This window comes from Papilio polytes, unplaced genomic scaffold, assembly GCF_000836215.1.
Source record: "Papilio polytes unplaced genomic scaffold, Ppol_1.0 DF824080.1, whole genome shotgun sequence".
NCBI classification, from domain to species: domain Eukaryota; kingdom Metazoa; phylum Arthropoda; class Insecta; order Lepidoptera; family Papilionidae; genus Papilio; species Papilio polytes.
This window is the reverse complement of record NW_013525124.1, coordinates 157,466-180,741: the sequence shown is the minus strand read 5'-3', so window position 1 is coordinate 180,741 and position 23,276 is coordinate 157,466. Positions and strand designations below refer to the sequence as shown.

Here is a 23,276-nt window from a genome sequence, read left to right as displayed (position 1 = left end):
TAAACGAGGTTCAGGCTAAGCGTCATGCGCTCGGCCACCTCAAGCCCGGTGAATCTCTAAATGCCTCTTCAAGGGAAACAGTGGCAAGTCAGTCACAAAAAAAAATCAATAGTAGAACTGTTCAGTTAAAACTAAAGTTGATTTGTTGCCAGTTTCTCCCAAATTAGAATAAAGCCACAGACATTTGACACTGGCCCCATCCGCTGTGGGAGAGCCATAAACAAGAAATAGAATAAAACTGAAGATGTCTAGCGTAATAAAACAAAAGATGTTGTGAATTTTTATTCGATTATGTAATTTACATTAGCGATCTCCTAATAGTTTATGGAAATGCTTGAAGTTGATAATTCTTTTTAAAGGCGGTTTTCTAGTTTTGAAGGTGAAATAAGTTTTTTTGGCTATCATGAAATAACGTCTCCTGCCTTCAACAGTGTCCGGCATTGTATCAGGTATGGCTATATTAGTCTGCGATTCTATTATGTCAGCTGAAAATGAACTATTCGTTAACCATATATATATATATAAATATTATAAATGCGAAAGTTACGATGAATGGATGTTTGTTAGCGTTTGTAGCCTAAACGGCTGAAAGCATCTCCATGAAATTTGGCACAGGTTTAGAGCACAGTTTGGAAGAACACATAGGCTACTTTTTATCCCGGGAATGGTTACGGTTCCCAAGGTATTCATTAATTTAGTTTTTTAATGTTTACTCGGTCATTCTGCAACGGTTCAACATATCTTATTGAAATTTGTTACAGATATAAAAAAAAGTCTGGAGTACACATGGGATAAGGTTCGTCCCCGATAAATGTCCGTTTCCCAGGGGATAAGTAGCTTTTTGTTATTTATATAGTTCGTATGTTTTCTGATGCCACTCGGACATCAACAGCTATTCTTACTAATATTACAAATGTTTAGATGGATGGATGTTAGTGTTTATAGCCTAAATTGCTGAACGGATCTCCTTGTTTGTGATACTTTCATAGTCTATAAGTATACATAGACTAGTTATTTTTTTAATCCCACACGAACTGAGTCGCTAACAAAAGGTGCTTATTACAATTTTGTAAAATACTTTATAACATGTCAATACAGATACGAGACGGCACTAAATTTGACCACTTATATAGTATAGTGCCTTTCAGAGAAAGTACCGGTGAAAAAATTGCCTCGTCTATATATTTGAATGTCTTTGGTTTATATTTAAATAACAAAACATTACGTACTCATGAAACAAATTATAAAAACAGCACACACCAAATTAATTGAAAACATTTGTTATTTTTCCTTCGCATATATTTTCCTTACAAACATAACTGTTAAGTTTAAAAACGAGAATGCCTTATCTATACGTATTTTATCGATTAAACGAATTTTATTATACTCTCAATTAAAAGTTGAAACTTATAACATAGTTATTGTTTCTTTTTGAACGTAAAAACAGTTAACAGTGGTAGAGTCCGCTTTAACATCTTCGCAATGCAGGGTCGGCTCCTCCCCAACAATACCACGACCACACAGAAAACAGGCGTCAAGTGGAAGCAATTACGCGTTTCGTCTGATGAGTGTAGTGCCGGAGGCCTAATTTTAGTCCTTTTCCCTTTCCATCCTATTCTTAAGAGGAAAGGATGGGAAGGAAAAGTGGATTTGACCGTGGAGGGGACGCATAGGAAGGGGAAATGTCCTCTTTATGTGCGTCTCCTCCGTTAATGAAGGGTAGGCAACGCTGCAATTGCGGATGTTTATGTGCAGCGGTCGCTTTACATTTCGGTGGATTCAGGTGGTCGCTTGCCACCTTATTTTATATAAAAAAAAAACATATTAAACCGTACATTTCAAACACTTAAAAATTCTCATAAAAATATTTTAGTAAATTTTAGACACCGTCTCTGCTGTTCCCCTTTTTTTCAATTAACCCTGTTTTTGTATTTCGAAAGGGGACTTATTTAGAATTGCGAGGTTCAAGATGGTTCTGTGGTCTTAGTCCCTGTGGTCGGCGACCATTCTGTTTTAGAGAACCATGTAAATCTAGAGGTTCCTGTGGTCCTTGAGAGCTCTGCGGTTTTAGAGCATTCTGCGGGAGAATGCGCTGCGGTCGTAGAGCTCTTTGAGGTCCTAGAGCATGCTCCGGTAGAGTGCGGTGCGGTCGTAGAGTTCCTTGCGGTTCTAAAGCGTTTTGTGGTAGAGTTCGTTGCAGTCGCAGAGCTCCCTGCGGTTCTACAGATAGCTGTGGTAGAGTTTGCTGCGGTCCTAGAGTTCCCTGCGGTTCTACAGAGCGCTGTGGTCCTTGTGGTCCTTGTTGCCGGTTGAATTGTCGCTGCCCTCTCGGGTTATTCGAATTTGCTTCGGATTTCAGTTCGTTCAACCAATCACAAGTTTTCTGATCGTAATCGTTTTGATCTGTGGAAAAAATGTTTCCTGTTACTTTTTTCTACACTTTTTAAAAAGTCATCTATCTACTGAATGTTTTATTCAAAATCAGTATTTTACGGTGAGTTATTTACAGACATCAGTTTCGTGTTTATTTTTGCATTAGAATTTGTATTTCGTTTTTAATTTTTATATGTACTAAAGATATATAACTAATGCCTGGTTGTTTCAGTGATGCATTAGTAGTAACTTCAGTTGATTTTCTGAGGATTATTCCCAACCGTCACACCGCACTGTCCCCACGTAATAATAAAATGTTTTATCCGTCCCACCTTTTAGTCTTACTATCAACAAAGGTGACGGATGGAATCGTTATGAAATATAATAAGTTCGAACGGTCCCCTAATCGCAAAAGTTGAGACGGATGAAACATTTTATTCTCACATGGGGACAGAGCGGGGTGACGGCTGGGAATAATCCGTTTCTAAGTATCAAACGAGGCGGCAAATAGTCATAGAGCAAATTAGGAGAAACCCAGCATAAATTATTTGACATTAACAACAAAGTAATTATTCCAAATTCTACAACATATGTAGACAGTATTTTCAATTGAAGCGGATAAATCTTACCTTTTTCAAACGAACCTTTGACGCCGTCAAGTGGTTTTGGTTCATCTTTATTAGTTTTGACGTTTATTTTGATTATTAATTCTGAAATGTAATAAAATATTTATCGTTATACTTTTCATACTAATATTATAAATGCGAAAGTTTATATGGATGGATGTTTGAGAGTTTGTAACCTAAACTGCTGAACAGATCTTAATGAAATTTCGTATAGATGTAGAGGATAGTCTGGAATAACATAGAGGCTACTCATTTTTATTGTTTTTTTAAACCACGCCGACGGAGTATCGAGCGTAAGCTAGTTAGCATATACTGGCTGGTTCCGTGTGGCTTGTAAAAACTTTATTTTATTGTTTTCAATTACAAATATCAAAATTCAAATGCCCAAATGACAAAGAAGGTTGAGAAATTAAGTAACAGTAGAAGCTATTGGATTGGAGCTTTTGTTCCTTTCTCGCAGAGCAATTTTTTCAAGTGTACTCACACCCTAGGTTTAATATATAGCCTATAGCGTGTCGTAAGTGTAGGGCTTTTTATTAAAAAATGATTATTCAAATATGCTGCGATTACTGACGCCTACATAACAAAGAAGTTTCTGTTGAATAGTGTATTGTTAACTAGCTGCTGCACACGACTTTGACCGCATGAACTAAAAAAATAGAGCCTATGTTACTCACAGATAAATTACCTTTCTAACGGTGAAAGAATTTTTAAAATCGGCCCAGTAGTTTTTGAGTTATTTCAATACATATAAAAATACAAATCTTTCGTCTTTACAATATTAGTATGGATAAGACCTTTGTATTTAATTTAATTTTACTCACTTCCATTTCGTTCTATCTTGCCATTGCTGTATTTAATTTGAGGTCTTCTTATTTCAGTTGAAACTAGAAAAATAAAACAATTTATTTATTTAATATTTAACAAAATTATAATAAAAATATTATTTAACATCTATTGGCAATTAGAGCGTCGGTGGCTCAGTTTAAGCACTTGACTTGTAATCTATACGTCTTGGGTTCGAATTCCTCCGTACCAATGTGATTTTCGATTTTTTAGAATTATCATATGTACATAATTTACCCAACGTTCTTACGGTGAAGGACAACATCGTGATGCCTGCACATATCGGCGAAGAAATTCAAAGATATGTTTCCGAGCCACGTATTTAAATCTGACCATACCTTCAGAATTCTAGAAACATAACGAAAAGGAAACGGAGGAGGCCTGTACCCAACAGGAGGCGTGACATCTACTTATTTATATATGTAAAATAAATAAATTTTATGTAAAATTGTCATGTCAATAAAAAGCTAATAAATAAATACCTTCAGCCGCCGTATCCACGTTAACCTGAACGTTGATTTCATCTTCGACTACTTCGTTATTTGCTGTTTCTGGAGCAATAAAAAAATAGTGTTTGTCTTTTGGTCGAAATTCAAATTCGTTAACATTTTTTTTTAATTAAAATTAGCTTTAAAGAGGATTATGCCAGTAAAATGGGGTAACAGTTTTTTTCATATAACATAAGATGGAAAACGAGCAAGCGGCCACTAGAATCCGCCAAAATGGCGAAGCGACCCGCCGCAATTGCAGATGTGTTGCCTACCCTTATACGACGGAAGAGGAGACGCACATAAAGAGCAATTTTCCCCTTTCTATGCATCTCCTCCACCATCTAATCCACTTCCCCTTCCCAACCTCTTCTTATAAGAAAAGGGTGGTAAAGAGCAAGGGACTTAAATTAAGCCTCCGGCACCACACTCATCTGACGAAACACGGAATTGCTTCCATTTGACGCCTGTCTTCTGTGTGGTCGTGGTATTACTGGGGGCGTGCCCTGCAGTGCTAACATGTTAAAGCGGGCTCTACCACTGGTAGTTTTTTACATTACAAGGTGACAAATGAGTAAATGGCCTGACCTTTAATAGTAAACACATTAAGAGGATATTTCCCTTTCCCATGCGTCTCTTCCACTATAAAATATACTAAGGGCTGGTCCCACCAAATTGTAAATTCTCTGATCACAATCCAACGTGTAAAATATGTGATGGTAATACCGGATTTTGTTTCCTTATCTGACAGTGGTGTTATTTTTAAGCTATCTGAACCTCTACCAGCCAGTGGTAAGACACGCCCTTAGTATAGTCAGTATTTAGGAGATTTCACATCTTCTTACCTGTGTCTACCAGTACAGCCGGTTTCGTTGAAAACCATTGTTCATCATTTTCTTCACTTGTTTTTTTCTCATCGTTAACACTGAGGTCATTTCCTTCTGAAATATTAACAATGGTACAAAAACTACCTATGCTGGGTTGCTCGAGTTTCCATTTGTTTTATCACTAGCTGTTCCCGTGTGGCTTCATCCGCATGAAATTATGAAAATTTTATATTTTTGTTTACGTTTGTCAAATTCTCAATAGCAAATGTCAAAATGACATCACATGACATGACAAACCTTGGCAATCTTGCTTCCTTGATGTTGGCAGCAACTTATGGTCTCTTTCCCACATTAGGGTTTTTATCCAAAATATTTACCCCCTAAGTTGGTGTGAAAATATATAGCCTAAAGCGTAACGTAAGTTTAGAGCTTTTTATTAACAAAAGGATTATTCAAAAATATGGTGTAATTGCTGACATCTTAGGCAACAAAGAAGTGTGTGTTTACGCTTTAATATAATAAGTATACATAGTATAGATATAGATTACCTAGTGATTTATTAGTTTTAGGTTGAACTAAGTTTCAAAAGAGTAAAACTCAAGTCACATAGTTCGGAAACGCATTTCATGAAATTATCGAACTCATAACACTAACGAATGGTTAAAAGTAGCTGGGAAACTGGCCATTATTGAAGCTGTTGTACTCAGAGTTATTTAGTGTAAAATCTATTGGTGTTGCATTACAACTAGCTGTTGCTCGCGATTTCGTCCGCGCGGAAATAAAATTTATAACATAGCCTATATGACTCAGTTATGGTGTAGCTATTTATTGGTGAAAAATTTGGCCTAGTTTTTGAGTTATTTCAATACACATAAAATACAAATCTTTCTTCTTTATGAGTATATATTAAAAAATGGAATTCATATCATATATCATATAAATATTATAAATGCGAAAGTTACGATGGATGGATGTTTGTTAGCGTTTGTAGCCTGCGGCTGAACGGATCTCCATGAAAATTGGCACAGGTTTAGAGCATAGTCTGGAAGAACACTTAGGCTACTTTTTATCCCGGGAATAGTTATGGTTCCCGTGGGATTCATTAATTTAGTTTATTAATGTTTATGCGATCATTCTGTAACGGTTCAACATATCTTATTGAAATTTGTCACAGATATAAAACAAAGTCTGGAGTACACATTGGATAAATTTCACCCCCGAGAAATGTCCGGTTCCCGAGGGAAACGTAGCTTTTAGTTATTTATATAGTTCGTATGTTTTCTAGTACTACGCGGACGAAGTCGCGGGCAACAGCTAGTAATATAATACTTACCTTGAGTGTCGTTAAGTTTTTTAATATTCATACCAGAACTGAACATGGGGATCGTATCTTTGATATCAGCTTCATCTGAAAATGAATTAGAATTTACTTGACAACTACAGAGAAATGTTGAGACTTTTTACAACAATAGGGGGCGCTGACCGAGTTAACGATCACCGGGTCAGATAACTATGCCGGACTATATGTTGATCCTACCTGTTCTGCTTTCGTGAATATTCATTCCAGAATTCAATATCGGTACATCATCACTTATACCATCGGTTACCGGTTGCAGAGGTCCTGAAAATATATTTCTTTTTACGACAATCTTATCCGTTCACTAGACTCTAATACTATTGATAGGTTTGCATAAATCTACGAAGTAGTAAATGCCAGTCACATGTTTATATTTTCAATTAATAGTTGAAATTTACCACAAGATGGCGCTATGCGTTATAAAGTCATCGTTCATCTACAAATCGCTAGATGGCGCTGAACTAAGCAAATATACCAATATTATTAAGTTAAACTTTGTACCGCGTTTATTTGTAAGGCTGCTATTGTTTTAAATTGTATATAGCGATATGCGGCCTTAAGAAGTTTACTTTTATATAAAAATAGCTAGATGGCGTTACAAAACTTTGGAATTCTGCCTCCGTCTATCGATCGCGCTAAGCGCTAAGAACTAAAAAATTACATTTTATCCAAACTGTTAGACGGCGTTTACCACTTCTATATTAAAGATTAGGAACTTCTGGGTTTTGTTCCATTTTACTTTACTTTTTTCCAACTTTGTATAAAAAGCAGCCACTTGATTTTGACAATCAGTTACTTACAGTACTTATTAGAAATCATCGTATAATGTTAATGTTATAGTCAATAATAATCTTTACAAGGAAATAAAATAATCTTTGTCCATCTCTTGTTTTTTACGTACTTTGAGAGGTCAGCCGGGGGTCACGTGTGTAGTGTACGGAGGTACGCGCCGCCGCGCCCACCAATATAAGACCCACGCAATAACAAAGCGTCCTGGAAAACCAAAGCCATTTAATTAATGCGATTTCTGCGTGAAAATAAAAAATATATATCCTATGTTACTCACAGATAAATTACCTATGTAATGGTGAAAAATTTTTTTAAATCGGACCAGTAGTTTTTGCGTGAATTTAATTCATACACAAATCTTTTCAAATCTATCTTCTTTATAATATTAGTATAGTATAGATTGGAATAAATATAGACGAGGCAATTTTTTCACCGGTACTTTCTCTGAAAGGTACTATATCGGTTGTCAAATTTAGTACCACCTCGTGTATTGACATGTAATAAAACATTTTGCAAAATTATAAGCTCCATCTTTTGTTATGAAATAAACTAAACAATGTTACAAAATAGAATATAAACATTTAAATATTATTTAATGACACCTATTGGCAATAAATTAAAATACAATTAATTAAATTGCCGTGTTATTTTGAGTGTTGATTCCGTGCAAAATGTTTTAAGTGAAGTGTCAACTATGTCTCGTCTGTATGTTTGAATCTCTGGAAAACAAACATATTAAAATATATAAAACTAGCTGTTCCCGTGCGACTTCATCCGCATGAAATTATAAAAATTTTATTTTATTGTTAACATTTGACAAGTTATCAATTGCGAATGTCAAAATGACATGACATGAGAAACCTTAGCAATCTTGCGTTCTTGATGTTGGCAGCAACTTATGATCTCTTTCCCACTTTAGGGTTTTTAGCCAAAACATTTACCCTCTGTGTTTAATAGGGTGAAGTATATAGCCTAACGCGTGACGTAAGTGTAGGGTTTTTTATTCAAAAAAGAGTAATTCAAAAATATGCTGCAATTCTGACTTCTTAGGCAACAAAGAAGTGTGTGTTTACGCTTTATTATAATAGTATAGATATAGATTTATAGCGTTATTTAAATAAATATTATTTATCAAGTTGTGGCGTGTAATGTTATTCACTAAGCATGTAACAAACTACGCAACTTTATTATTAAAAATTTTAAGGTTACCCTTATCGTCTCTATTATTAACTAACGGTCGCTCATTGGTCGAAATTCGACTATCTTATTTCCTACTTATATTACTAATGCGAAAGTTTTGGATGGATGTTTGTATATCTCCTTAACGGCTGAACGGATCTCGATAAAATCTTACTAATCTTATAAATGTGAAAGTTTAGATGGATGGATGTTTGTTAGAGTTTGTAGCCTAAACGGCTGAACTGTCTGTTTATATTTTAGGCTGTCACAATGGAATTTACATAAAAATAAACTCACGCGTGAAAAACATTACCCTTTTTATAAGTTGGGTAAAAATACCTTTATGCACTTAAATTTCATTTAATTTGTTCACTCGATTTCCTTAAAAACTGGTACGTAAATTAAATTTAAATTTAATTTAACACTGAACTTACCACATTGTCACCACGCGCGCGTCTTAAGACGCGATGTTCGTTTTCCTGTACCCCTGCGAACGACTAGTGATGTTCTCGTTAACTCGATATTTATGCATATCGATTATATTATTTACATAGATTATCCATATAACTAAAGCGATAAAACGTAACCTGTAAATTTAACTATTTACGTTGCTTATTATAAAGTCTCTTAATGCTTTATATGTAATCTTGTGACACTTTTTGACGTTAATAGGTCATTGTAGACCTACTAGGATCTTATGGCAGAGGTAATTTTTTGAACTAATAATATCATATATTTAAAGTGTCATTTTTATCAGTTAGGTAGCGACAACTGTACTTATGAATATCGCCATTTTAATTTCGAAAAACAATTGCGTACAGATCGGTATTGTTTATGCATTTACGATATTAGTAAAAATTAAGGTATAAACTCCCAAGAATAAGGTTTTTGTTTCACGTATTCTTTTTAAAGATTAAAGAAAATATAAATAAAAGCTGAGTATCATCTCTATAACGATGATACATTTGTCAGGGGTCGTTGCGATAACGCGGGTGCCTTGCTCTATTGCCATTCAGCGGGAATACTTGGGGAAGGCCCAAGGGAATACAACATTTTTTTATCATTCTAAAGCCTCCTACAGACGCTCAGTTCTAACTAAAGAATCGATCTGTTCAATTAAAACCATAAGCAAAAAATTGAGCAAAATCATCCCAATTCCATGTCTAGCTTCTGTTGTCTGGGGAACCTTGAGAATCAGAAGTTACGGAGGAATATTTTTTCACATAACAATATTAACTTTAAGAAATTATGACTCATTAACTATTTTATTAGTTAAAACTCCTTATTTATATGTTTTTCTTATATTTTAGCGTAGAATCTAGATATTTCATTGTTTTTGCGAAATTCACACTTAATTTTCCCAATTCTATTTCTTCTACTAACGATATTAAGACCATTATGTATGCGTTCTTCTATTGCGTAGACAAACGTTCAAACCATTATAGATTTAAAAATGGAATATCGCCAGATCCGCAGACTGTTCAACGACATTTACAAAATTAGGCTCTTTGAGTGTTTTATTAAAATTTTGATCTCAAAATGATTCATCTGAAATCTAGTCATCAACATCTACCATACCTTATCCTACTTCCGAAGGGTTGGCGCAACGAGTTTTCGTTCTCCAAATAACTCTGTCATCCGTCATCTGTCACCACTCCCTTCTTGATCGCAATTCATCCATTTCTTTTGAGGTTTCTACCGATGTACCACTCTCATAACCAACGTCCTTATTACATGAGATTTATACCTCCTCATCACATACCCATAAAATGTTAACATGTGTGACGTCATGATAACATTATTTTGATTTCTTTAATTATGCATATATCTAAACGGCTTGACCTCGTCTTGCAATCATTCAGAGGACAGTGTAGCTACGGACAGACACTTGTTGACTATTAAACATATAACAAAAGTTTAATTATAAGTGTGGAGGAATATAGAATAGAAAGAGATTGCGTGAATGGTGAGAAGATGAAAAAGGAAGTTACTACCGTATATTTACCTGGAGAGTAAAAACCTCGGGAGTAAAACCTTCGGGAGAAGGATAAGGGCACGGAGGTGATGACGACGTCCATTTTAATTAGTGGTGTTTAAAATGGTATAAAAGCGTTTAACAAAACACTGTCTATCTTTTTTAAGTTACATAAAAGAGATTCAAGAAATGTATAGAGGCATAGTTAACACTTCACTTGATTTTTTTTTTTCACATAGCTCCTCAAAACAATATGCCGATATTATCAATTAAGTAAGTAACACTATTTAGCTTATAATCAATACAAGGACTCGAGGTGGCACAAAACTTGACAACTGATATAGTACCTTTCAGAAAAAGTACCGGTGAAAAAATTTTGTTTACTGTGTCTTTTATACATTTTTAAATGTCTTTGATATATATTCACTGCACTAAAAATGTGTGAAATGAAACCTTTGTAAGTACTATTTTTAAAGAAATTGCACGAACTGATAAACGTTACATTTATAAACCTATTTTTTAAGCAATAATCTTTGTTTATGAATTACGAATTTCGACCAATAGGCGATCACATGTTTAAAAGATAACGTTATTATTTACGTGGGTATTTCTAGTCTGTGCTAACTAGACATGTGGAAATCAGCTCTTAACCAGTATAACAGATCACCACAAAATACCGTTGAGCTGGGGCTCAGCAACTAAATTAACAACTGCTTAACGCTATTCTAAAACTTGGTGCCGACGAATCTCGAATAGCCGGTGATTTGCAGCTCAAGCAAATAATCTTTACTAATAAAAGTGCAAAAGTTTAGACGGATGGATCGATCTGTGTTAGAGTTTTTAGCCTAAACGGTGGAATGAATCATGACGAAATTTAGCACAGATGTAGAGCATAGTCTGGAAGCACACATTGGATACTTTTTTTAATTTTACGCAAACGGAGTCGCGGGCGATAGCTAGTACCTTTATATAGGTACAAATTAAGCTGATTTGTGAATCGATTTACTAATCTGCTTCAAAAATGCGCACTGTGAACTGATTTGTCGGTTATCGATATTAGTCGAGTCACATGCCTAGTGAGAATAACTTGATTCGCGGATTCTCAGTCCGTGCTCGTTCTATTAATTAGCCAGTTACCATCTGCACTCCCGTCGCGACAGACGCTTTGTTTTTATAAAGTTTTAAATTCATATTTTATTGTATAAAGGGCGAATAAGAAACTAAATTATGAGGTAAATTATATAATTTTATATATATTAATAGTTTTTTTGTAATAAAGTATAGCTTTTAAAAGGTTATATTTAAAAAAATACATTTTTCCTCAATGATGTTCAACTTTTGTGTTGTTTTTATATATCTGTTATCTTAAATATGTTCTTTTGTCTTCTGTTGATTTTAAAAACGAAAAACTTCTTTTTACATCTTCATTATAGAATGTTGTATTTACGAGTATGTCTATACTAATATTATAAAGAGGAAAGATTTGTATTTTTGTATATATTGAAATAACTCAAAAACTACTGGGCCTATTTCTAAAATTTTTACACTAATAACAAGCTACGTTATCAGTGAGTAACATGAGTTATATTTTTTAATGTTTTTAAATTTGACGCGGGTGAAGTCGCGAGCAACAGTTAGTGAATTCATAAAATACTCAACATTTATGTTCGACGAAACTTTTGACCTTGTAATGCTTTGATCATATTAATCATATTTTGTACTAATTATTAATATTTTAAACGCGAAAGTTTACATGGATGTTTGTTAGTTTGTAGCTTAATCTGATGAACGGATCTCGACGAAATTTGGCATAGATGTAGAGGATAGTCTGGAAGAACACATAGGATACATTTATTTAAATTCCACGCCGACACAGTCGCGGGTCAATAGCTACTTTATAGTAATACTAGCTGTTCCCGTGCGGCTTCATCCGCATGAAATTATGAAAACTTTATTTCATCGCTTACATGTGTCAAACTATCAATAGCAAATGTCAAAATGACATGACAAACCTTGGAAATGTTGCTTCCTTGATGTTGGCCGCAACTTATGGTCTCTTTCCCACATTAGGGTTTTCATCTAAAATATGTACCCCCTAAGTTTAATGGCATGAAAATATACAGCCTAAAGCGTGAGGTAAGTTTAGGGCTTTTCATTAAAAAAAGAATTATAAAAAAATATGGTGTAATTGCTGACATCTTAGGCAACAAAGAAGTTTGTGTTTACGCGTTATTATAATAGTATAGATAGATTATAAAGAGGAAAGATTTGTATTTTTGTAGTGCAAATACAAATATTTTATTAGTAAAAGTTATTTTTTTACAGGTCGAAATGTTAAAATTGTTCACCGATATTCTGAATGGAAGATAAGACAATCATTATGGTAGAAAAAAAATCCTCCACAATACAGAGCTTTCCAAATTAGTCAGGACTTTAGTTTGTTCTTAAATGACATAATAAACTTTCGCATTTATAATATTAACTAGTGAAATTAGTAAGATTAGTAAGATTAGTAAGATTGTATAGACACTAACATACTCTTATTTATATTGGTGAGAGTTTCCTTTAGTCAGCCACTAGTGAGGAAAAAACGATTTTTTCCAACAAGTCTGTCAGAATCATTTGTAATATGGAAAAATTCAAATCACATTCTCTTCAAAAGATGTGAAGCTGCATGAAAGTTTTCAAAAAAGTATGCGAAATATCAACGGTATTTATATGAGATAGCTGTTCCCGTGCGACTTCATCCGCATGGAATTATGAAAATTTTATTTTATTTTTTACATTTGTCAAACTATCAATTACAAATGTCAAAATGACATGAAATGATGACAACCTTGCTTCCTTGATGTTGGCAGCAACTTATGGTGTCTTTCCCACATTAGGATTTTTATCCAAGATATTTAACCCCTAAGTTTAATGGCGTTAAAATGTATAGCCTAAAGCGAGACGCAAGTGTAGGGCTTTTTATTAAAAAAAAATATTCAAAAAAATATTGTAATTGCTGACATCTTAGGCAACAAAGAAGTGTGTGTTTACACTTTATTGTAATAGTATAGAGTATAGATTGTAATTCCGTTTTTGAAATACGCAGTAACAAATATACATCCATACATTTATACTTGTAATAAAATGGTAGTGTCTGTTTGTAATATCAAAAGAGAAATTCCAGATTTTGGTAAGATGTATTTGCGTTGCTGATAACCCAATCCAGTAATTATAACAAAGTAACTGCTCGCGCCTAGGCTCCTGAGGGAGCCCTTGAGCTTAGTTACTCATAAACGAGGTTTAGGCTAAGCGCCATCTGCGCTCGGCCACCTCAAGCCCGGTGAATCTGTAAATGTCAAACAGTGGCCATTCAGTCACAAAAAAAATGGTGGTCCGATTTTGATGGGACTTTGACTGAAAGATAGCTGGTAGAAGGTAGATGCACGCGGGATTGTGATTAATCCGCGCTAACGAAGTTTGCGGGCGAGGCTCGTTTAGATATCTTTTAACTCCAAAAGATAATAAATTTGACCTCTGACCTAGCGTTACTGATATACGAGTTACAAACTCGGATATTGTAAATTAAATGTATTTGAAACACTCCAAGGGTAAGATACGAAATGAGTATATTAGAGGAAGTTTTAGAGTAGCCCCAGTGGTTGAGAAAATAAGGAGTAAAAGGTTAGAGTGGTATGGGCATGTTATGAGAAGGGAAGAATCGCATGTAACAAGAAGGACGTTAGTTATGAGTGTGAAGGTACACCGGTAGAGGTAGACCTAGAAAGAGATGGATGGATTGCATGAAAGGTGACACGATCAAGAAGGGAGTGATGACTGAGATGACGTATGATAGAGTGCTTTGGAGGAAGAAAACCCGGTGCGCCGACCCTACGGGAGTAGGATAAGGCAGGGGAGATGATGATGAAACACTCCAATTATTACGGTAAACTCTAAATTTTTGAGGTTAAAATTATGAAGCATGTTTTGTACGAGATAAAAGCCAATTAATTTGCACAAATACAATAACAGGAAAATACGTAGAAATGACAAATCAATTCTTTAGTAAATTTCCCTTATTTATAACAATACAATTATATAGCGAATATCTATACTATTATAATAAAGCGTAAACACACACTTCTTTGTTGCCTAAGACGTCAGCAATTACAGTATATTTTTTGAATAATGCTTTTTTTAATAAGAAGCCCTTACGTCACGCTTTAGGCTAAATATTTTCACGACATTAAACTTAGGGGGTACCTATTTTGGATAAAAACCCTAACGCGGGAAAGAGACCATAATTGCTGCCAACATCAAGAAAGAAAGATTGCTAAGGTTTGTCATGTCATGTCATGTCATGTCATGTCATTTTGACATTTGCTATTAATAATTTGGCAAATAATAAAATAAAATTTCATAATTTCATGCAGATGAAGCCGCACAGGAGCAGCTAGTAATTTATACATTATAGTTTAGTTTGACAATTTATTTAAAATAACTGTACCCGTGCGACTTTTTCCGCACAAAATTATGAAAATTTTATTCTATTGTTTACATGTGTCAAATTAGCAATTGCAAATGTCAAAATTACATGACATGATGACAAACTTGCTTTCTTGATGTTGGCAGCAACTTATGGTCTCTTTCCCACATTAGGGTTTTTATCCAAAATATTTATCCCCTAAGTTTAACTCAACTCAACTAAAATTATTATTTTCTTAATACTAATTTAGAGGACGATTTTAGTATTGATTACCATTACAAGCTCACCACACGTCCCCCCGGAGGGACTCGGAGCCTACCCTAAATTAGGGCGACTAGGCCATATTGATTATAATGTAGAGAATTTAGCGATGACAATAATAATAGCGAGATCCAATTCGACTACCTACGGCTGTAGTAGTAATAAACATTTATTTACTCTCATTACTTGTAATTGTTTTGCAGATCATTATTAATTAGTGAAAACAGTGTTTTTATTTATTCATAAGTTATAACTATGAATCTATCGATTCCAACTTCTATAAGAATAAAAATCGAAAATCAATTCGATTCATGACTGATTTTACACAACCCATTCTCCATCTTATTTAGACAAACTATAAGAAAATGTCTATACAATTTTAAAATTTAAACATACCCTTATTGAACTATACAGACGGTGTTGCTGGTTGCTGGAAGCGCTGCTTCTGATGAGCGTGGTACTGGCGCAGGATTCAACTGGTATGTGTTTATTTGCTTTCCACTGGATTTCTAAACGCAATCTACTAATTTACAAACCAATCCAATGCCGTTTCACACTAGTACAGTTTCACACTAGTACAGTTTCACACTAGTACAGTTTCACACTAGTACAGTTTCACACTAGTACAGTTTCACACTAGTACAGTTTCACACTAGTACGGTAGGTAGCTGAACAATTTGCTAATAAGCAAACTACAGCTTTGCTTTTATACATTTTACCTGTTTGTGTTAATTTTAGATTGAAATTATTCTGTTTATAATAATATTAGCTTTCACCCGCGACTACGTCCGCGTGGTATTAAAAAAAAAACAAAAGCAAGCCTATTTGTTCTTCCATACTCTGCTCTACAATAATGCCAAATTTCATCCAGATACGTTCAGCCGTTTAGACTACAAACTCTAACAAACATCCATCTAAACTTTCGCATTTATAATATTAGTTAGATGTAAATTAGTTTAAGTTTGTGGAAATTTACTAAATATTAACCTTTTTTTTCGTGTTTTATTTTCAATGTATTTGAACAGCAATAAATAATTATGTAGAATTAATTTAGAGTGGGCGCACACCTTTGACTAAAATGTTGCAAAACTGTTGTGCGATTGTCGATTGTTTTGCAGCCAAATCAACTATTGTGCACAACAAAACTCTGCTTATGGATGTTCGTGGGTGTACAAGCGGTCTAATATCTCTCTCTCTAGGTCTACCACGCTAACCTTTTACTCCTGTCTACTCTATATATGTCTTAAACGTCTTATATCGACTTATTATTCATTCAAGGGTTGACTGACAAAGATAAGGAGTGGTTGAACCAAATCTACGGCCCGTTGCTGTCTTCTACGTCCCCTAGCGCCACCACCACTACTACTATCGCTCCAGAGAACAAGTTTAACGACCCAAATCTAGAACCGGACTTTAATGGTAAGCGATTCCACGAAAGAATTATGACAAATGCGAAACGAAAAAATAAGAAACACAGATTTACGAGCAAAAACAAAACTGACCGACATCTTGTTCAGAATCGATCGAATGAAATGGAGAAGAGTTACGTGTTAGAAAACAGTGGAAGAGATTGAAGGAGGCCTGTGCTAAGAGGCACGCTGAAATTAGGGACATACTATAACTCATCTCATGACACTATATCTAATTTCAGACTAATTATTATTATAATTCCACGTAAACCGACATATGTTGGCTAAAGTTCCAGTTTTTTTATCACTAGCTGTTACTGGCGACTTTGTCTTGTGAAATTAAAAAATATAGCCTATGTTGCTCACAGATAAATTACCTTTTTAATAGTGAAAGAATTTTTTAAATCGGTCCAGTAGTTTTTGTTACTTCAGTACATACAAAAATTCACTTGAGACATTTTTCACATGATCCACTAACGCCATCTATTGATAGTCTCTATATTTTATTTTGTGACACTGTTCCGTATATTTTACCGATTCCCCAAAAGAAGAAGGTACTCAATTCGTCTGGATTTTTTTATAACAAAAGATGGAGCCTATAAAAGTAAAATGTTTTATAAAATGTCAATAAAACGACACGAGGTGTCACTAATTACAACTAACATAGTACCTTTGAAAGAAGTTACCGGTGAAAAAATGTTCCCTATGTCTAGTTTATATATTTTTTCAATCTCTTTGGAGTAGAAGAAGAAGAAGATACGTTGTTTTTCAGAGTCTGCTGTATGTACTACGGATAAGGGGGAATCCGGTATCTGCGTTTTATTGCAGCAGTGCGTTGACGGAGTCATAGATAATACCACACTTATCGATTTGAGGTTAGTAAAGTCTGTACAATCGGGGAATCTAGCAGTGTACCATCTTGAAAACTTTTGTATGTTTTGTATTAAAACGACAGTAAATAAACGTAACTTTTTAATTTATGTGCGACTAATTTCGCGACTCCATTCGAATGGAATTAAAAAAAAACATTGTAAATATAGCCTATTACTCACAGATAAATTACCGATATTTAAATCGACCCAGTAGTTTTTGTGTCTATTCATTACAATCAAAGAAACAAAATTTTCCTCTTTATAATATTAGTATAGACAAAAGGATGGTTGATTTTTTTTATTTTCATCCCGTTTGCGTCACTTACTGTCACCTTATTGGTGATACTGTCACCAATAAGGTGACAGTAAGTGACTTGTTGTACAAGGTAATTATTCTAGAAATTACGAATAGATGACGTTATTTATATGACGGATGAAGACAAAATAAATCTTGTACTATGTTAATTACCTCTTAAAGCGCGGCTTTGGCTAAAATCGCACAATTGTTTAGTCTCGCTTTTCCTATGAGCTTATATTTAACGAGTTGCTGCTCGCGACTTCGTCCACGTGGTATTAAAAAACATACAAACTATATAAATTACAAAAAGCTACGTGTCCCGTACGTAGCTTTTTGTAATTTCTATAATTCTATAAAATCTACGTAAGATATGTTGAACCGTTGCAGAATGATCGAGATCGAGATCGAGTAAACTTTAAAAAACTTAATTAATGAATCCCACGGGAACCGTAACTATTCCAGGGATAAAAAGTAGCCTATGTGTTCTTCCAGACTATGCTCTAAACCTGTGCCAAATTTCATGGAGATCCGTTCAGCCGTTTAGGCTACAAACGCTAACAAACATCCATCCATCCATCCAAACTTTCGCATTTATAATATTAGTAAGATAAGATTAGTAAGATTACGCAACTAAACGGGAGAATTGCAAAACAATCGACTATCGCACGACAGTTGTGCGATAGTTTATTCAAAGTGATAATATAGCCTCCCTTTTCTCTTACAGAATTTTGTCATGTTGAGTCCCTTTAAAAACGCTTCCAACTTCGTCTATTTTGTTTAAAGAAATGTAAGTTTTAAGCGTTTGTGTATATTTCATTACAACAGGATTGGATCTTGCCCGAGCTATTTACAAACATGCTGCCTGAGATCAGCGTCTGTGAAGGTCCCTCCGATACCTCCACTGAACAACGGCTGCGGCTGGAGCAACCCTGGAGCTGGCGTCTTCCGAGACAAGGACGCGGACAATATCAACAGAAGGACATACGCTGATTACGGAGAGTACCCCTGGATGGTCGCGTTGTTGAAGTAAATTTAACTTTATTATTTACTAGCTGTTGCTATCAACTTTATCTGTTTAATTAAAAATATATATAGCTTATATTACTCACAGATAAATTACATTTTCTACTGTTAAAAGAATTATTAAAATTGGCCCAGTAGTTTTTGAGTTATTTCAATATGTAAATACAAGTCTCGCCTTTTTACGATACTATAGCTGTTGCACGCGACTTTATCCATGTGGCAATTAAAAATATAGCCTTTGTTAATTAGCGATATCGTAGCTTTTTAATGGTGAAAGAATTTTTAAAATCGACCCAGTAGTTTTTGAGTTATTTCAAACAAAAATACAAAACTACAATACTTTATAATATTTGTATAGAATATAGATTATGAGTTTGGGAATGTCGTATTTCTCTTGAATGCATATAAATATAATTTCCTGGAATTAAAACCTTCTTTTCCATTTCAATTTTTTTTGCTATCAATAGAGCGTCGGACAGCGCAGAATGGAAGCAATCTGAATACTACGGAGGAGGAGCCATCATCCATCCGTCCGTAGTGATAACTGCTGCCCACAAAGTGGATAAGCATCTTCCCAGCGAGGTGAGGCGGTCAATAATAATTCTTGTTATTTAGTAATTAGTGCTGCTTTTTTTTGTATATGTTGTATTGTATTTTTATACAAATCGTGTATATTATATACTAAATCTATACTATAATAATAAAGCGTAAACACACACTTTGTTGCCTAAGTTGTTAGCAATTACAGCATATTTTTGAATAATTCTTTTTTTTAAATAAAAAGCCCTACATTTACATCACGCTTTAGGCTATATATTTTCACGCCATTAAACTTAGTTGGTTAGAAAATTGGATAAAAACCCTAATGTGGGAAAGAGACCATAAGTTGCTGCCAACATCAAGGAAGCAAGATTGCCAAGGTTTGTCATGTCATGTCATTTTGACATTTGTAATTGATAATTTGACAAATGCAAACAATGAAATAAAATTTTCCTAATTTCATGCGAATGAAGTCGCACGCGAACTATCTCTACATCCATACCAAATTTCATCGAAATCCGTTCAGCCGTTGAGGCTACAAACTCTAACAAACATCCATCCATCCATCTATGCTTTCGCATTCGTAATATTTATATGATATAAGTAAGATCTTAATTTTGTTTAGATTAAATGTCGCGCGGGCGAGTGGGACACGCGGGCAGTCATCGAGTTATATCCGACACAGGATAGGGACGTTAAGAAGATAATTTACCACGAAGAATACTACAAAAGTAAGTTTTATTTACAGTAGAAATTCTGTTATGTTTAATTCTCGTAGACGTATACTTAAGAGCATTAAATCTGGGTCATTTATAAGAAACTAAGGGCCTGTCCCACCACTGGCTCAGAGAATCAGATAGCTTAAAATGAAGTCATTGTTATAAGGGAACAAAATCCGATATTTCCGTCACATATTTTACACGTTGAATTATTATCAGACAATTTACAATTTGGTGGGACAGGCCCTAAGTATTGTTAGTTTTATATTTATATTGACTGCAATGGTAGAGGAAGACCGGAGAAAGTATGGATTGTGTGAAAGATTTCCACAGTGGTAGAGCCCGCTTTAACATCTTCGCACTGCAGGGCTCGCCCGGTGGGAAGAAAGAACACCACGACCACACAGACGACAGGCGTGAAGTGGCAGCAATTCCACGTTTCGTCTGATGAGTGTGGTGCCGGAGGCCCAACCCCCCTTTCGCTTTTCCTTTCCACCCTTTTTCTTATAAGAAAAGGATAGGAAGGGAACGTGGATTTGACGGCGGAGGAGACGCATAGGAAGGGGAAATTTCCTGTTTATGTGCGCGTTCTCCTTCGTCGTTTATGGGTAGGCATCGCATCCGCTATTGCGGATGTTTATGAGCAGCAATAGCTTCTCCATTTCGGCGGATTAAGATGACCGCTTGCTCATTTGCCACCTTATGATATATAAAAAAAAGATATGCTTAAGAAGGGAGTGAATTTAGATATGACAGATAGAGATGTATGTAGCAGCATTGTGCCGACGATTGATCGAAATTTCAGTTTTTTTTTTAAGTGACCAGGATCAATGCTCTCTAGTGTATTTGATAGTTGCCTTTGTTTATTATTTTGCTAATTAATGTTTGTATTCGTAGCTCCGGCGGTGAACGACCTTGCTTTATTAGTATTAAAGAGTCCGTTTATACTGGAAGAGGCACCCCACATTGGGGTAGCGTGCCTCGCGCCGCGCGTGCCGCCGCCCGCCGGCCCCTGCTACAGCATGGGCTGGGGCAGAGACTTCCTCGATAACAACAAGAACGCTGTTATACTCAAAAAGGTTACCACTACAAATGGATACTATCGTTCGTTTAACACAGAGCAACACTTCTCGTCAGGACACAGGATCGCGCGCGAATATCAACCCTCCTAATGACATTGACAGCTGTCAGTTAGAGATGTGACGTATATGCCAATAATCTAGTGTTGCGCCACTTCTGTAGCGCGGTTACAAATTTTCTTCTTAACACTACACACTTCCTAACAGACATTAGATTTCTTCGCTATTTCTCTACTAATGTTTTTAGTGGCATGTTTAATTTTTTTTACTCAAATGTGTTAATTTCTGCGTCTCCACTTGCTGACATATGGATGATCCTAAGGGTTATCGAAGATTAGCGCTTGGTATGCGAGAAGTAACCTGCATTCAAAGTTGAACGACTCAATCCCGTCAGCAGTGCAATACAATTATATACATATATATACATATATATATACATATGCTATACATCCATCTAAACTTTCGCATTTATAATCTCGGGCAACAACTAGTTATAAATTATGTTTTGATAGATGATTAACTAAAGTTTACTGGTTAAGGTGGAGCTAGGTTATGTGGAACCAGCGTCGTGCCAGGCGTCACTGCGCCGCACGCGACTCGGCCCTCGGTACTCATTGCACGCCTCTCACCTGTGCGCCGGCGGGCGCCCCGGCGTCGACACCTGCAAGGGAGACGGCGGCTCCTCCCTTGTCTGTCCGATACCTTCGGTAAGTCACGGTTTTTACATATTTTCAGGTATTAACAGATTGTTTTCTATGTCTTTTTTTGTTCATATTTTACCATAGTTGACGCTTTATTGATAGATCTAACTGTGGTAGAGCCCGCTTTAACATCTTTGGCCCAGTAGTTTTTGAGTTATTTTAATACATACAAAAATTTTCTCTTTACCATATTATTTAGGTATAGATTAGTATGGATGAATATCTTTCCTTTTGACTAAGAATTAATTGGCTTTTATAAAATCGTTTATGTTTAATTTATCTATACTAAATATTATAAAGAGGAAAAATTTGTATTTTTGTATGTATTGAAATAACTCAAAAACTACTGGACCAATTTCAAACATTAAAAAGCTACGTTATCATTGAGTAACATGGGCTACATTTTTCAAATTCATCTAGTAATTTATGCTTGTATTCCAGAACAATGCTGAATCGCGGTTCGCGGTATACGGTCTGGTCGCATTTGGAGTCGACTGCGGGACAGCTGTCCCCGGCGTCTACGTCAACATCCCCCGACTCCACTTCTGGGTCGACACAAAGATGACGGAAGAAGGCTTTGGCACATCTTCATACAAATATTAATAAACACTATGTTTTTTACTCCAAATTCCAATTTATAGATAATTTTCAAAGATTGTACAATCGCGTAATTGTGCGGTGTTCATTAAAACGAGACTAACTACGATTCTACATTAATATAAAGAGGAAATATTTGTATTTTTGTTATTGAAATAACTCAAAAACTACTGGGACTATTTCAATAATTCTTTCACCAATTAATAGCTAGTTTATCACTGAGTAACATAGACTGTGTTTTTTTACAATTTTTATTTCCTTGCGGATGAAGATGTAATACGATAATTAGGAAGCAGTGAGTTGCGCAAACGACGGCCTTAATAATAAAAAGTAATTAGCCGAGTATCAAACTGGTTTCGTACAGACATTTAAAAACAGCGACCTGTTGGTCAAAACTTAATCGACTATGGCCTTTACCATAAGCTGGAACACCGCTACATTCCCCAACTGTACTTCTTAGTTTATGTAAACTTACCTAAGATTTTGAAATTAAAAATTAAATACTCAAAGTAAATGTAATTTGTTAAAATACTTGTATTTTTATTTATGAATGTACCACAACAAACATCGCTAAAATAGGAAAAATTAAGTAGAAAATAATGTATATCCTATCCATTTATAGATGTCAGTGAATTCTATATTTCTTGCTGGCAGTACTGCATGACAAACGTCTTAAATCGTAGGTATGGGCAAGTGAAAACTACTAAACTTTTCGTTAAAAGAAAAATGGATTTCGCGAGATTGTTTCTTAAACTGTTCGATTTTATACTTAAAAACCTTAATCAGATGATATTATTTTAGCGATAGATGATAAATAGTGAAGACTACATTATGTCATATTTAACA

At 35.0% G+C, this 23,276-nt stretch overlaps 2 protein-coding genes across 2 annotated transcripts; one reads left to right on the top strand and one right to left on the bottom strand.

Annotated features, from left to right (window-relative positions):
• Positions 1 to 1,912: 1,912 nt before the first annotated feature.
• Positions 1,913 to 9,025, bottom strand: LOC106099983 (pre-mRNA 3' end processing protein WDR33-like). The gene is made up of 9 exons (XM_013278686.1): positions 8,920 to 9,025; positions 7,419 to 7,510; positions 6,698 to 6,781; positions 6,494 to 6,568; positions 5,179 to 5,274; positions 4,328 to 4,396; positions 3,824 to 3,886; positions 3,003 to 3,083; positions 1,913 to 2,403 (listed from the first exon to the last, which is right to left on the bottom strand). Exons 1-9 carry the CDS (start codon positions 8,922 to 8,924, stop codon positions 1,946 to 1,948), a joined length of 1,023 nt encoding a protein of 340 aa, XP_013134140.1. The 5' UTR covers positions 8,925 to 9,025; the 3' UTR covers positions 1,913 to 1,945.
• Positions 9,026 to 11,571: 2,546 nt separating this feature from the next.
• Positions 11,572 to 22,961, top strand: LOC106100056 (acrosin-like). The gene is made up of 10 exons (XM_013278794.1): positions 11,572 to 11,692; positions 15,607 to 15,671; positions 16,471 to 16,611; positions 17,374 to 17,476; positions 18,597 to 18,797; positions 19,262 to 19,376; positions 19,960 to 20,065; positions 20,951 to 21,132; positions 21,672 to 21,839; positions 22,275 to 22,961. The coding sequence occupies exons 1-10, from the start codon at positions 11,688 to 11,690 to the stop codon at positions 22,434 to 22,436; spliced, it is 1,248 nt and encodes a 415-aa protein (XP_013134248.1). The 5' UTR covers positions 11,572 to 11,687; the 3' UTR covers positions 22,437 to 22,961.
• The last annotated feature ends 315 nt before the right edge of the window (positions 22,962 to 23,276 follow it).